This window comes from Gymnoscopelus braueri (assembly GCF_963280865.1).
Source record: "Gymnoscopelus braueri genome assembly, chromosome: 1".
Classification (NCBI taxonomy): domain Eukaryota; kingdom Metazoa; phylum Chordata; class Actinopteri; order Myctophiformes; family Myctophidae; genus Gymnoscopelus; species Gymnoscopelus braueri.
The window spans coordinates 55,760,268-55,773,860 of record NC_137603.1 but is presented as its reverse complement, the minus strand read 5'-3'; the positions used below and the strand labels follow the sequence as shown (position 1 = coordinate 55,773,860).

At 42.8% G+C, this 13,593-nt stretch overlaps 1 protein-coding gene across 1 annotated transcript in view; it reads right to left on the bottom strand.

Annotated features, from left to right (window-relative positions):
* Positions 1-13,593, bottom strand: part of LOC308089203 (vascular cell adhesion protein 1-like) — a 32,218-nt gene that overhangs the window by 14,337 nt on the left and 4,288 nt on the right. The window contains exons 6-9 of the mRNA XM_080433778.1: positions 12,326-12,442; positions 11,660-11,675; positions 11,482-11,567; positions 11,154-11,207 (exon numbers count right to left, since the gene is read on the bottom strand). Of these exons, the coding sequence (XP_080289904.1) occupies positions 11,154-11,207; positions 11,482-11,567; positions 11,660-11,675; positions 12,326-12,442 (273 nt within the window). The remainder of the gene's footprint in view (positions 1-11,153; positions 11,208-11,481; positions 11,568-11,659; positions 11,676-12,325; positions 12,443-13,593) is intronic.

The window sequence follows — 13,593 nt, the reverse complement described above, 5'->3', positions numbered from 1 at the left end:
CCCAGAATCAAACACATGGGGTCAGGTTCGAACTCCATATTGAAGATCTCATTCAACTGTTGCACAACACCCAACCAATAATGTCTGATCTTATGACATGACCATATACAGTGAATATAGTCCCCCTCTTCAATCTTACATTTAAGACAGAGATGTGATAGATTAGGGTTCTATGCAACACTTTTAATAACACACATCAGCAGAAGGAAATGGACACATGTATACATGTGGGTGTGAACTGTGGTTTACAATATACAGTAGGACATTATTCTACATTATCCTATCCTATTATATATTAAGGAAACCTCGGTCAGTCAATCAGTCAGTCTGTTCTGCATGTTTCTCCTCAGTGGGTTGAGCAATTGATCTGAACTTGCACACAGGCATTGACCATTAGCATATGCAGACAATGACGTGGCCCGTTTTTCACTTCCCCCACATTTAAGCTGTTTATTAACGTTTTTGTGTAAACACCGGAGAGTTTGGGATATGGGATCTGTTGTCATGGTTAAATGCGTTTACACCCATGATGCCAGAAAACGCCAGGACAGACAGACGCTGCCTGCAAACTTATAAAGGACTGTTTTATGGGCGGGACGGCGCTTTAGATATCATCTCCATAGCACTAGCACACAGACTGACACGTGCAATGTTCGAATCCAGGTTGTGTTATTAGCATGTCGGAATAACGGCGTAAACGGGTTAGGGTTAGGGTTAGGGTTAGGGTTAGGGTTAGGGTCATAAATGATCGGGTTGTCAAACACACACTATACTCCAACAGGATTAAATGACACACAGACAGACAGGTTAATGAACAAACAAGAGCAAAAACATCAGCTCATTTGTACTCATCTGAGGGAACATAGGGCTGAGGGAACAAAGGGTCTAATATGGGAAGTGGGAACATAGGGCTGAGGGAACATAGGGTCTAAGGGATGTACCCCCCCCCCCCACCCCACCCCACAAAAAAATATAATCTATTCGATAATCTACAAAAATGTAAATCATTTTTCAAAAGAATCCTCACAACACATACAGTACAGTAGCTCACAATGCGCCACAGAGTGATGTATTTTGAGTTTGTAAAATCAGCTAGTTTCATGGAACGCCATTGTACGACAAAGTAGAAATAGGCTTAAGGGCGCGCTCTCACCAAAAGTTGGCTGTCCGCTGTTAAACGCAGGTTGTGTGCGGCCACAGTTTTTTGCAGCCAGCGGATTAAAAAAACCGCTGTGACGCACCTGTCACTCACATTCAAGACCGTCCCCGTAGCCCGCACCGCCTGCTGCCTTGAGCCATAGACATATAAAGGTAGACGCCTCCTTCGGCTCTGAAGCCTTCGTATCTCGGGCGGACTTCCTTGTTCCGCAGGGCTAGCCTATCACTTCCTTCCGCTTCAGCAGGCGGCGTTCGGTAGGCCAATCAGAGGCAGGTGGGGCGGGTCTTTTCTTAAGACATTGGGAGCGCCATGGAGAAAGGCTGCTCTTGTACTCGCTCCGTAGCGTCGCAACGTTTTTCCGTCTTTTTAGTATTTTTTAGCCTTCTCTTTTTTTCCTACACCGTCGGGTGTCTAAGGAGTTATGACAGACAAGCACTTATGGACATCAGCACAGCGATTACACACAGAATTCCGGACTTTTTTGCCGAAAACCCTCCACCCGGCTGGGTGGGGGGAGGGCTCCCCTTTGTCCCGGCTGGGACAATAACAAGGAAGCGGCGAAGGAGACGGCCAGGCCGACGAGGAACAAGAGCGGGTCTCCTCGTAAGAACAACAAAACGTGGATATAAACCTGCACTGCCTTCAATCCTGCTAGCGAACGTTAGATCTCTGTGTGAATCAAGAACAGTGACCACTATGGACGACTTATTGGCGCGCGTTAAGTATAACACTGAGACGAGGAACACGTCGATTGTTGTGCTAACGGAGACGTGGCTAACGGAGTTAGCATCTGATTCTTCCATCACTCCTCCTGGCTTCACCGCGTATAGGAAAGACAGAGACCCTGTACTAAGCGGTAAGCAACGTGGGGGGGGAGTTTGTGCCTTGATCAACAACAACTGGTGCAAAGATGTTAAAATCCTAGATAGTCACTGCTCACCAGACCTTGAACTTTTAATCATAGCCTGCCGTCCTTTCTACCTACCACGCGACTTCAGCATTGTGATTGTAGCCGTTGTTTACATTCATCCTGGAGCTAATAAGGACACAGCTATGAGGGAATTACACCAGGCTATCAGTGCACAAGAAAATCGTCACCCGGACTGCGCAGCCATCTGCCTAGGCGACTTCAACCGGACAGACTTAAAAAAGGTCTTTCCCAAATTCCACCAGCATGTCACCTGCAGTACCCGTGGTGACAATATTCTTGACCACTGCTACACGCCCTTCAAGGATGGATACAAAGCTCTCCGACGCCCACCGCTAGGAAGCTCTGACCACTACGCCATCCAGCTGCTACCTGCCTACAAACAGAGGCTAAAAAGGGAGCCGGTCGTTGAGAAGGAAATCCGAATCTGGTCTGAGGACACAGACGCTATGCTACAATCCTGCTTCTACCAGACTGACTGGGGGATGTTTAAGAACGCCGCTGGGAATAACATCAACGAACTCTCAGACTCAGTCACTGGCTTTATCAGTAAGTGCATAGATGACATAGTCCCAAAAAAGACAGTTCGGATCTATCCCAATCAGAAACCATGGATGGACAGCGGAGTACGTGCACATGTGCATGAACGGGATGCTGGTTTCAAATCTGGCGACGTGGAAACGCGCAACACGACACGCGCGGCCCTAAACAGCGAAAAAGGCCTACACAAAAAAGATGCAAGACCAACTCAGCAATGGCGACATCAGGAGCACATGGCAGGCGGTACACACCTTGACAGACTGCAAAACAAGAACCAGAAGCGAGGTGAACCCGCCTGCCCCCCTCCCCAACGAACTGAACACTTTCTACGGACGGTTTGAGATCAGCCCCAACCGCGGCAGCCAAGCGGGGCCATCAGCAGCACCAGCAGAGGAGAACCCTCTAACCATCTCGGAGAGAGAAGTGCGTACAGCCTTCGCACGGGTCAACATCCACAAGGCAGCCGGACCTGATGGGATTCCAGGCCGGGTCCTTAAGGCATGTGCAGACCAGCTGGCGGGTGTCTTCGCTGACATCTTTAACCTCTCCCTCTCCCAGGCTGTGGTCCCTGCAGGGTTCAAAATGTCAACCATTGTGCCCATTCCCAAAAAGGCCAAAGTGACATGCCTGAACGACTGGAGACCTGTCGCTCTCACCCCGATCGTCAGCAAGTGCTTCGAGAAACTGGTGAGGGAATACATCAGCTCCACGCTACCTGCCTCGCTGGATCCGTGGCAGTATGCATACCGCAAAAACAGATCCACCGACGACACTATTGCCATGGCTCTCCACACCGTCCTCTCGCACATGGACAACAAGCTGCTGAAGGACAAATATGTACGTATGCTGTTCGTGGACTACAGCTCAGCATTCAACACCATTGTCCCAGCAATACTTGACAAAAAGCTCAGAGACCTAGGGCTACACCCAAGCATGTGCGACTGGATACAGGACTTCTTGTCCAACCGACATCAGGTGGTGAGAATGGGCAGCATCACATCCGACCCCCTGACCCTCAACACCGGAGCACCCCAGGGATGCGTGCTGAGCCCTCTCCTCTACTCCCTGTACACGTATGACTGCATAGCCACACATGTCTCCAACACCATCATAAAGTACGCGGACGACACAACAGTGATAGGCCGAATCGTCAACAACGACGAGTCTGACTATAGAGAGGAGAACAACCTCGCTCTTAACGTCGACAAGACCAAAGAACTGATCGTGGACTTCAGGAGGCCGCGGAGAGACCATGCGCCCATCCTCATCGACGGTGCTGCAGTGGAAAGGGTCAGCGAGTTCAAGTTCCTCGGAGTACACATCGAGGAGGACCTCAAATGGGAGACGCACACCACACACGTGAGGAAAAAGGCTCAGCAGCGACTGTACTGGCTCCGCCGCCTGAAGAAGCTCGGAGTAGGACATCGCATCCTCAGGCTGTATTACAACAGTTCTGTTGAAGGCATCCTAACAGGCTGTGTCACGGCCTGGTACGGGAACTGCACTGCCCGAGAAAAGATCAGCCTACAGCGAGTAGTGCGATCGGCAGAGCGGATAATGGGAGGCGAGCTCCCAGTGCTCCAGGAACTGTACAAAAAGCGGTGCGTGGTCAAAGCCAAGCGCATCATCAAGGACAAGCACCACCCAAGTCACAAACTGTTCAAACCCCTACAACGACCACGACCGGGCAAGGGGCTCTACCGCAGTATCAAGAGTTCCACCACCAGGTACTGGTGCAGTTTTAATCCGGCTGCTGTCAGAATGCTGAATGAGGCATAAGCCTTGTTCAGCAGCCTGACAACAGGCGGTACTGTCCAGCTGGTCGCAGACTTTTCTGGCTCTTCCTGAACACACCTGTGGATTATACCAGGGACAAATGACTTGGACTTAGCTCCCCCTCGGACATACCTGTGGACTACACCAGGTACAAATTACTTTTTGTTGCACTCCCTCATGGAGCTACTTGCGGATTATACTAGGGTCAGTCCACCCTAGGTGGACACGCATTGACCTTTTGCACCTTAATCCCATGTATAACGCACTGACTTTTTTTGTCTTTTTTTTATTGTGCTCTTTTTTTTTCTCTAAGCACCTTAACGTCCATAAGTATATCATGCACAGTATAAGTATATCATGCACAGTATACATACATTGCTGCTATGCTCAGGCACCTTAGTTTTTTATTATCTCAGGTACTTTGTAAATATGTAGATAACTTGTCTGGCCTTCTGTTGTTCTCTTGTTTTTGATCTCCTTCCCCACTTGCCCCCCACCCCTCTTCTTCTCCCCCCCCCCTCTTCTTTCTATGGAAATTAACGTTGCGATGGGAACGATGTACAAAAACGAATTTCACCCACTTTTTTACCTTGTAAACCTGCGATGTGACAATAAACCTGATTCTGATTCTGATTCTGAGGCAGCCGCGCAGCAACTAGTCAGTTAGACAAGCTGTGATTGGCCAGTAGTCAACGTGTTGTGATTGGTCAGTAGTCAAACAGCCCTGCGGAAGAGCCTTGTATTGAGATACTAGTCGCTCCAATGAACTGCAGAGGCCAATGAGGTATCTAGGTTTCTATATCTATGGCCTTGAGCACCATGTTGCTTCCTGAATCTTGGGACGGTCCGCCTTCAACTCACCCGATTGGACAGAGGGGGAAAATCAGCTCCTGCCTCCAGCAGTTTTCTGCTTCCAATGGACAAGTCGTGTAGAGCAGATTAACGCAAGGTCTGCGCGACAAGCGGAAAAATCCGCTCTTGCGTGAATCCACGCATTTACATTGACAATGCATTGGCAGATTCTGCCCCAGAGGTGAAATAAAAGTGTAACCTAGGATTACACAGTGTTACATTTGAAATCATGAAGTTCATTGTACAGACCATTACACATTTAGCCATGTTAGCATTTTCTTAAAGAAACATTTTTGAAAGATTTTCTTGAAAACCATTACAACATAGTACAAAATAAATTAAATAAGGGAAGCACTGGAGGGAGAGGTCTTCAGACTGTAAATGGATAATCCATCTGGATTCAGTTTGTAGGAGTTTGGTGTCTAAATCACCACCTCTTCTGGATTTCTTAACTTGTTCTATCACTATGAATGCCAGATCTGCTATGGAGTGACCGGCTTCCATAAAGTGTCTGGTAATAGCAGATTTAATGTCCATGCGTCTGATGGCACTCATGTTTTCTATAATGCATGTGCGGACTGGTCTGGATGTTTTGCCTACATACTGGAGATTACATTTACAGGAAATCATATAGACTACATTGGAAGAACTGCAGTTGACAAATTGTCTGATGGTGTATTGTTTGTTAGTGACTGCACTTTTAAATGTGTTCATTTTCTTGGAATATTTACAAGTTACACAGTGCAGACAAGGGTAGAAGCCGGTGACTCCATCAAGCCCTGTGTGTTGCTGGGGGGGGGGTATGTAGCAGTCTGCTTTCACCATAGTCTCTGATGCTTCGAGATCTATAATGGGAGAAAAGAGGAGGGTCAGTGAACAGTTTGGCACCTTCAGGATCAGCTGACAAAACATGCCAGTGTTTCTCAATGATACTACGTACATCATTGCTCAATGGATTGTAGGTAGTGATTTAGGCACATTTTTTTTTGGTCTGCACAACCTGATTCTGGTTGTGCAATTTAGTTAAAGCAGAGTCAAGTCACTTTCGAGGGCAGCCTCTCCCAACAAAATTACGTACATGATATCTCTCTCTTTCTCAAAATCTGATGGACTACTGCAAATACGTTTTAGTCTAAGGAATTGAGAATATGGAAAGCCTTTCTTCAAAGCAGGGGGTGTGCACTGGTGGCATGTAACAAGCTATTCTTGTCTGTAGGTTTGGTGTACAGAGAGGTGGACAATTTGCCTTCCTGCATGTCTAGCAAGTGCTAGACATGGAATTTCCCTTTTGTTAAACTCTATGTTGAATTTGAGGGTAGGGGTCAGATTATTTAGGTAGGACACAAATCTATGTAACTCTTCTTCAGTTCCCTGTCAGATGAGAAAAATATCATCAATATATCTCCTAAATAAATAACAGCATGTTGTGGCAGCGGCGGACTGGCCATTTGGCGTACCGGGCAAATGCCCGGTGGGCCGCTGGGCCAGTGGGTCGCTGGGCCACAAAAAAAGAAAAGAAAAAATATATATATATATGTTCGCTCCCGTTTTAGGATCATTACGGTCATTTCCGGGTCGCGCGGCCCAATTATTAGTTACGTTAATGTTTGGGCTGGGATGCTTTCCAGCAGGGGCCTCAGACTCAGTGCGGCTGCAGAGTTCATGTGCAGGACTGGTCTGAAACAGTGAAACCCCCCTTGACAAAACGGACTATACTGAGCCCATTGGTGCCCCCTGCAGTTGGAGATAAAATCAAACAAGAAAACGTTTTTCTGTAAAATCATGATGTCATTTCCACCAAAAAGTTGGTTGGAGGTGTCAGTTCTTCCCTTAAGTCTAAATAGAATCTTAAGGATTCCATGCCTCGGTGGAGATAAAAAAAAATCAGTGTAATCACACACACCTCGGCATTATAGCTGTGTGTGCCAGTAGGATTGGTGTGTATTAAAGAAATATCCAAATTTTTTAAGCGAGGTGGGGTCATTCCCCATATGAATTATGTTGGTTGGAGAGATAGTCTCGATAATAGAGAACATAGAGAACATACGACAACATGTTATGAACACACTGAAGCACTTCATTAAAAAATACAAATAAAGATGTATTTATTTATCACAATACATTTTCAATCATTTGAAAAACATGCAAGCATAAACACTTAATTGAAAAATTATGCAGAATTCAATAAAACAAGAAAAAACAAAAAAACACAAAAAAGTAAAATGTACAAAAAAGCCTAACAATTACATTATTTCTTTGAGATTAATGAAAGTAGCTTTCAGACAGCAGGTCAAAATGTGAATAAACATGAGTTTGATATCTTAAGGAAAATACTATAATTAAAAATAGAATAATGTGTAATAAAAATGTCATCAACAACTTAATCCCTAGATATTACATCATATGACAATAGCATGTTTTTTTTATTACCTACTTTGTCATACAAGATTGAAAAACAACATGTGCGACACGTTGTGAGCTTGTAGATCGTCTATTTTCACTATTTTAATAAAAAAATAAATGATAATTTAAAAAGAAGGGTTTTGGACATATAAGGTTTCCACCCGACAATATGACAAACAGCTGATCTATAAGCTCACAATGCACTGCGATGCAACCCGTTGTGAGCTCAGCTATTGTTTGGCAATTTAAAAAATATTTAAAAACTTAGAAATGTTTGGAAGATTTGCCCAACATAGAGATAAATGTGGGGTTAATGTGGTTAAACTAGTTTAATAAAACACATGTCTGTATAAAATCAATACACATTAAAGCAGGTCAAAAGTTATGGCAAAAGATAGGAATTTACAAATATCAACCAATCAGAAAGGGGGGTGGAGGGGCGCCTGCTGGCCTAGCGGTCCAGGCGCATACCACATATGCTGGTAATCCAGCTGGACAGCGTGTCGCGGGTTCGATTCCCGATCCAGATCCCGGCGACCTTTGAGTGTGTCGCCCCCTCCCCCATCTCTCTCCCCATTTCCTGTCAGCCTGCTATACTCTCAAATAAAGGCATAAAGCCACAAAAAATATATTAAAAAGAAAATGAGGTGGAGTCAAGTTACAGACAAGGACTCTGATCTGAGTCCAATTACATCACCCACAATTAGTCTGTAAGGCAATCAGCTCAAAAGTGACATGGGAAAAAAGGAAAAACTTGACCTTGTAGATCGGCTATTTACACTTCCTGTTTGGCGTTGAAACATGTAAGTTTGACTTTTCGCCACGGTCATGCCGTTTTTACGAAAACCCACGCTTTTGATAACTTTGCATCGTTAAGGTCTTTTGAGTACGCTGAGCAAGTCTGTGGTGGATCTGACCATCCTCCTAGGAGGAGTTTGTTAAAGTACAACCTGTGGCATAAATGCAATAAAACGCCACAATTACTAAAAAATGGCTGACTTCCTATAGTGCGTGCCAAAAATCCTGAAGGGGGTGTCAACAGGTGTCATTTGGTAGCGGCGGACATCTTTGTGGGGTATAAACAGGTTGACTTAACATTTCCCCCCGCACAAGTATGTCTGCAGCTACTATGCCACGCCCCCCGTGGTGATGACACGGCACTATTGGGTTTATGTCATGGCTCAAAGGTACTTTTTTTGTAGGTCGGGACATGATACAGGTGTGTACCAAATGTCATACATATACTGTAGGTGAAACCGTATTGTGGGGCTTCAACTTGCATTTTGTATGGAGCGGTATTGAGCCATTAGGCCACGGCCCTTTTTGAGACCAATAAATTATTACATTTTTTGCCCTTGTGATGTGTTTGCACCACTTTTTGAGTAGGCTACGCTTAGGCCCTGAAAAACACGAAGAATTACCCCATGCATTTCAATAGGGCTTCGCAGTGGTGCAGTACTCGGGCCCTACATTTCCAGGTGGAGATCGAGTCCTGAGTCAAGTCTCAAGTCAAGACTGGCAAGTCACAAGTAAAGTCCAAGTCCTAAACTTTTAGTTTCAATCCCAAACAAGTCCTAAGCTTTTTGGAAGGTATCAAGTGACTTGAAAAGACTTGAAGTATCAGGTCAAGAGAGGGCTCAAGTCAATGAACAAGGCTCAAGTCATGAGTCGTGCGTCAGCGTTTAAGTCCAAGTCGAGTATTTTTTATTTGATCAAGTCTAAAGTCATCAAATTTGTGACTCAAGTCTACACCTCTGCAATGTACAGATGTAATCGAAAACATTTTAACAAGTACACATTTGTTCTTTGTGTGCATCATGTGCGAATACTGCATGTGCACCACATCTAAGATAAATTGATTGATACTTCCAGAATACATTGTTGTTGAAAACTGGACTTCACACTTCTTGTGTGTGTGTGTGTGTGTGTGTGTGTGTGTGTGTGTGTGTGTGCGTGTGCGTGTGCGTGTGCGTGTTTGTGTAGTTCTTGTTCGGTTACACACATAAATGACCATACATTTGTTGTTGAAGATCCATTTGTCTTCGTCCACATTGTGTGGTGTTGGGTTTTTCTACACGGCTGTATCTAAGGAAATGAAACAGAGTTACAGTAACTCAACAAACACTTATCATTGATTATGTACTCTGATGCTACTAATAAATGCTGTAATATTTGTACAAACTGAAAAGCTGGTTGTCCAATCTATGTATTTTTTTTTTTACAGATTTACAGATTTAATTAAAAAAAAAAACATATTTTTTGGATGCCACCCCAACGGCACCTTCCCGCGACCCCACTTTGGGTCAGAGAACCGCTGATCTAGACTATTTAATTGTTAAATTTTTGGGGGTAAAAAGTAACTTAAAAGTAATAAGTAATTTCATACATTACTCTTGCTCAGACAGTAACGAAATGTATTACTTTAAAATGAAGGTAATAAGTAATATGTAATCTACTACAAATATAAAGTTACTTGCCCAACACTGTTAATATTAACCTAACAGACTATCGTATTTTATCAGCAACAGTTTGGCAGTCTGCATCTATTTATAAATTCTTTGGATAGCGTCAGCAGAGAAGCAGTTATTAATATTAACCTATAACCGCCTGTCGTATTTTAACAGCAACAGTTGACAAACGGGTGCACAAGACGGCCATGTCCATCAGATATACATTGTGAAACTGGAAACAGCCAGCCAATGGAGACGGTCGGGCGCACGGTTTGGATTCCAGTGGCTCTCAGGGGGCGGGGTTGGCCTAAAGCTCCGGTTAGAACCATAGACAAGTAAAAAAAATCTGGTTTCTACATATCGTAGATGAAGCCTATTTTTCAGCGATTTCAAATCCGCCATTATTCTATATCCGGTCCGAAAAATGGACCCGGAAATTAATGCTATTGGTTGGGACCACAGCGGGAATTTTAAAATGAATGGGACCATAATTTACCAAAACGCATATCATGGTGATTGAAAGAAGACTTTAAACTAGCGACAGATGTGATTTGTTTTTAGTTTTTTTAGTTTTTAGCTTGTAGATCTGTTCTTATTTACATCGGTCATATAAGTTATAAACTTGACCGGACAGATATAATTCCACTGTACACCCAGCAGCTAACATTTTCAATGTGCAAAACATAGAACATTAGTTAATCTTAAGATCTCTTATGATCTCCTCCTGTCTGCAACGTCTGGGGATATCACTGTGATCAATGGAATGACACGAGCGTAAATGCGCAGCGTCCCGCAGACCAGAGATGCACACACACACCTATCAACTGCTTTTCACTACAGTTAACAGGTGGGGCTAATAATTTAATACATTTGAATTCCCTTTGTCGCTCAAATACCGGCAGAAGTGGATGTCTCCGACCGTGGTGCATGAGTTGACGCAGTTTTCCACTTGTTGATGACTCTCCTAATATTAATACCCCACAATAACACATGAAAGTATATTAAAATCTCACTTGATTGGACGTTTAAAAAACATATACTGTACCATTTTCATATTCATCATCAGGGTGTTGAATTACACCATACAGGCTTCTGTCACCTAAAGATAAACAAAGCATTAATGTGGTGCTTATAATCGTTATTTCAATCATGGTTTCAATTTAGGCAATTATTATGCTAATTAAGAACAACAAGCACAGAACAAACTGACATACTTTAAGGTACTTCTAAAAACAACATTCATTGATTGATCAGTGGAGGAGTCGAGGAGATAATTGTTTTTATTTGAAGTTCTAGATCAATTTAGATTCAAATAAGAATCAATTTTCATTATCAGGAAAAAACTTTAACATGATTATAGTTCAAAGACTGACCGTGCTGCAGTGGGCAGTACAAATCATCAGGATCCCCACTCTGGGCTACAGCTGAGCCCTGATTGGTTGTCTGGTCTGCAGTTGAGCTTAAGAAGATGAACTTGTATCATAAATTAAGAATAAAACCAGATGTAATCTACTGCTGTCATGGCGATGAATAATACTTAGTAGTACTTACCTGGCACAACATAGATCTGTAAAAGAAAAAAAAAGGAGCAAAAAATATATTTGAGCCTTTAAATTGCTATGTCATAATTATTTAGTATTTAGGATAGTTGCTCAGTGATTTTAAAGGTAGTGTAAATGTACTTATACACTAGGAGCGACACAAATAAACGATATGCAAATGAATATTACACATCAAATTATTAATTTGGTGATGCCTCATTCATGAATGTAGATGATTTTATTTGCGTTAAAAATCTACCTGGTTTAGGAAAATAATTATCACTGTGTAATCTTTGCATACTGTGTGGATGTCCTCATGACATAAACAGCAGTTTACTTTAATGTGAATTAATCACACAAAATAAACACTCCCATGTGTACAGACCTTAAGTGATACTTGTTTGTTAAAACATACATTTACCTTATGTAATACTTATTTTAACTTGTGCGCTTGCTCGCACACACACTCACACTCACACTCTCTCTCTCTCTCTCTCTCTCTCTCTCTCTCACACACACACACACGCACGCACGCGCGCGCGCACGCGTGCATGCACACACACACACACACACACACACACACACACACACACACACACACACACACACATATCACATTATATCACTTACTGCATCTTTAATCTAGATGTAATTCGTGTAATGTAGTGGTTCTCACCTTTAGAAGCTGTGTATCTACACAGCAGGAGCAGCAGGATGGTCAGTACAATCACACCCAGAAGTCCTACAATCAGACCCACAAGATTTAGAGAACTCGCTTCCACAGGTACAGTCACTGAAGGTAGAGGAGACCCAGTAGATCCAGGAGATCCAGCAGTTCCAGGAGAAATAAAGCAAAATCCCAACGTTGAGAGTGTGACTATCCAGCAAGCAATAAGCATTTATTACAGCAAACAAATCTAAATTTAGGCTATCATTATCACACTAAAGTATAGAGAAGCTGTGTGACCTCACTGCTCTGATGGACAAGAAATAAATAATTATTTTGAAAACAACATCCATGTTCAGTTCGTTTGTGAAATAGAAATATTTTCTGATATATAGGCTATATATCGTCGCTGTCGGGTGGAAACCTTGTATGACCTTGTACCGATGCAATGCGTCGCTATGCAACGCATTGCTATTTTCAAAAGATGTTTTATACATTTCGTCGCCTTGCTAAACTAATGGCCTATGTCATTTTTTTCCCCAGGAAAAATAAAAAACTGATCCAAAACAAAACTATATGATATTTCTTCATTTCACCCAAAATGTTTATAACAAATTATGACTATTTAAATAGAAATAACACTGTCTGTCAGTTATGTAACATAAGAGATTTAAATAGGTTTAAATAGGATTAAATCTGACTTAGCCAAAAATATCATTTTCCTCAAAAAATTACTTAGGCCATTAGTTTAGCAACGATTTGAAAACTTGAAACCGGACATTCTGCATAATGAGTACTTACTACTTTTGGTACTTTAAGTACATTTTGATACCAATACTTTTGTACTTTTTTAAGTATATTTTTAATTCCGGACTTTTACTTGTAACAGAGTATTTCTACATTGCAGTATATTGATACTTTTACTTAAGTAAAAAAAGAAATGAACTTTTTCCACCACTGTGGGCAACAGGAGGGACAGCTACCGTACCATGGACGTCACGACACGTCTCCAATCTAACTCGTTAGACACACTACATTAATAAACTCACTAGTAAGTAAAGTATTTACACACTGTAGTTGTCACCATTGAGCTTAAAGACATGTTTTTTCTGCTTAAAAAAATAAATTCTTTCTGGCATAGTGCTGCTGCTTCAGCGCCCCACCTACAGTACATTGAGTGATGGCACAACGTTTTTGCTTTTTACTTACTACAGTAAGTTGGCGTCACTGTTACAAGTCACTGCCCTTTACTGTTGTTGGACCAAAGGGATCAGCTG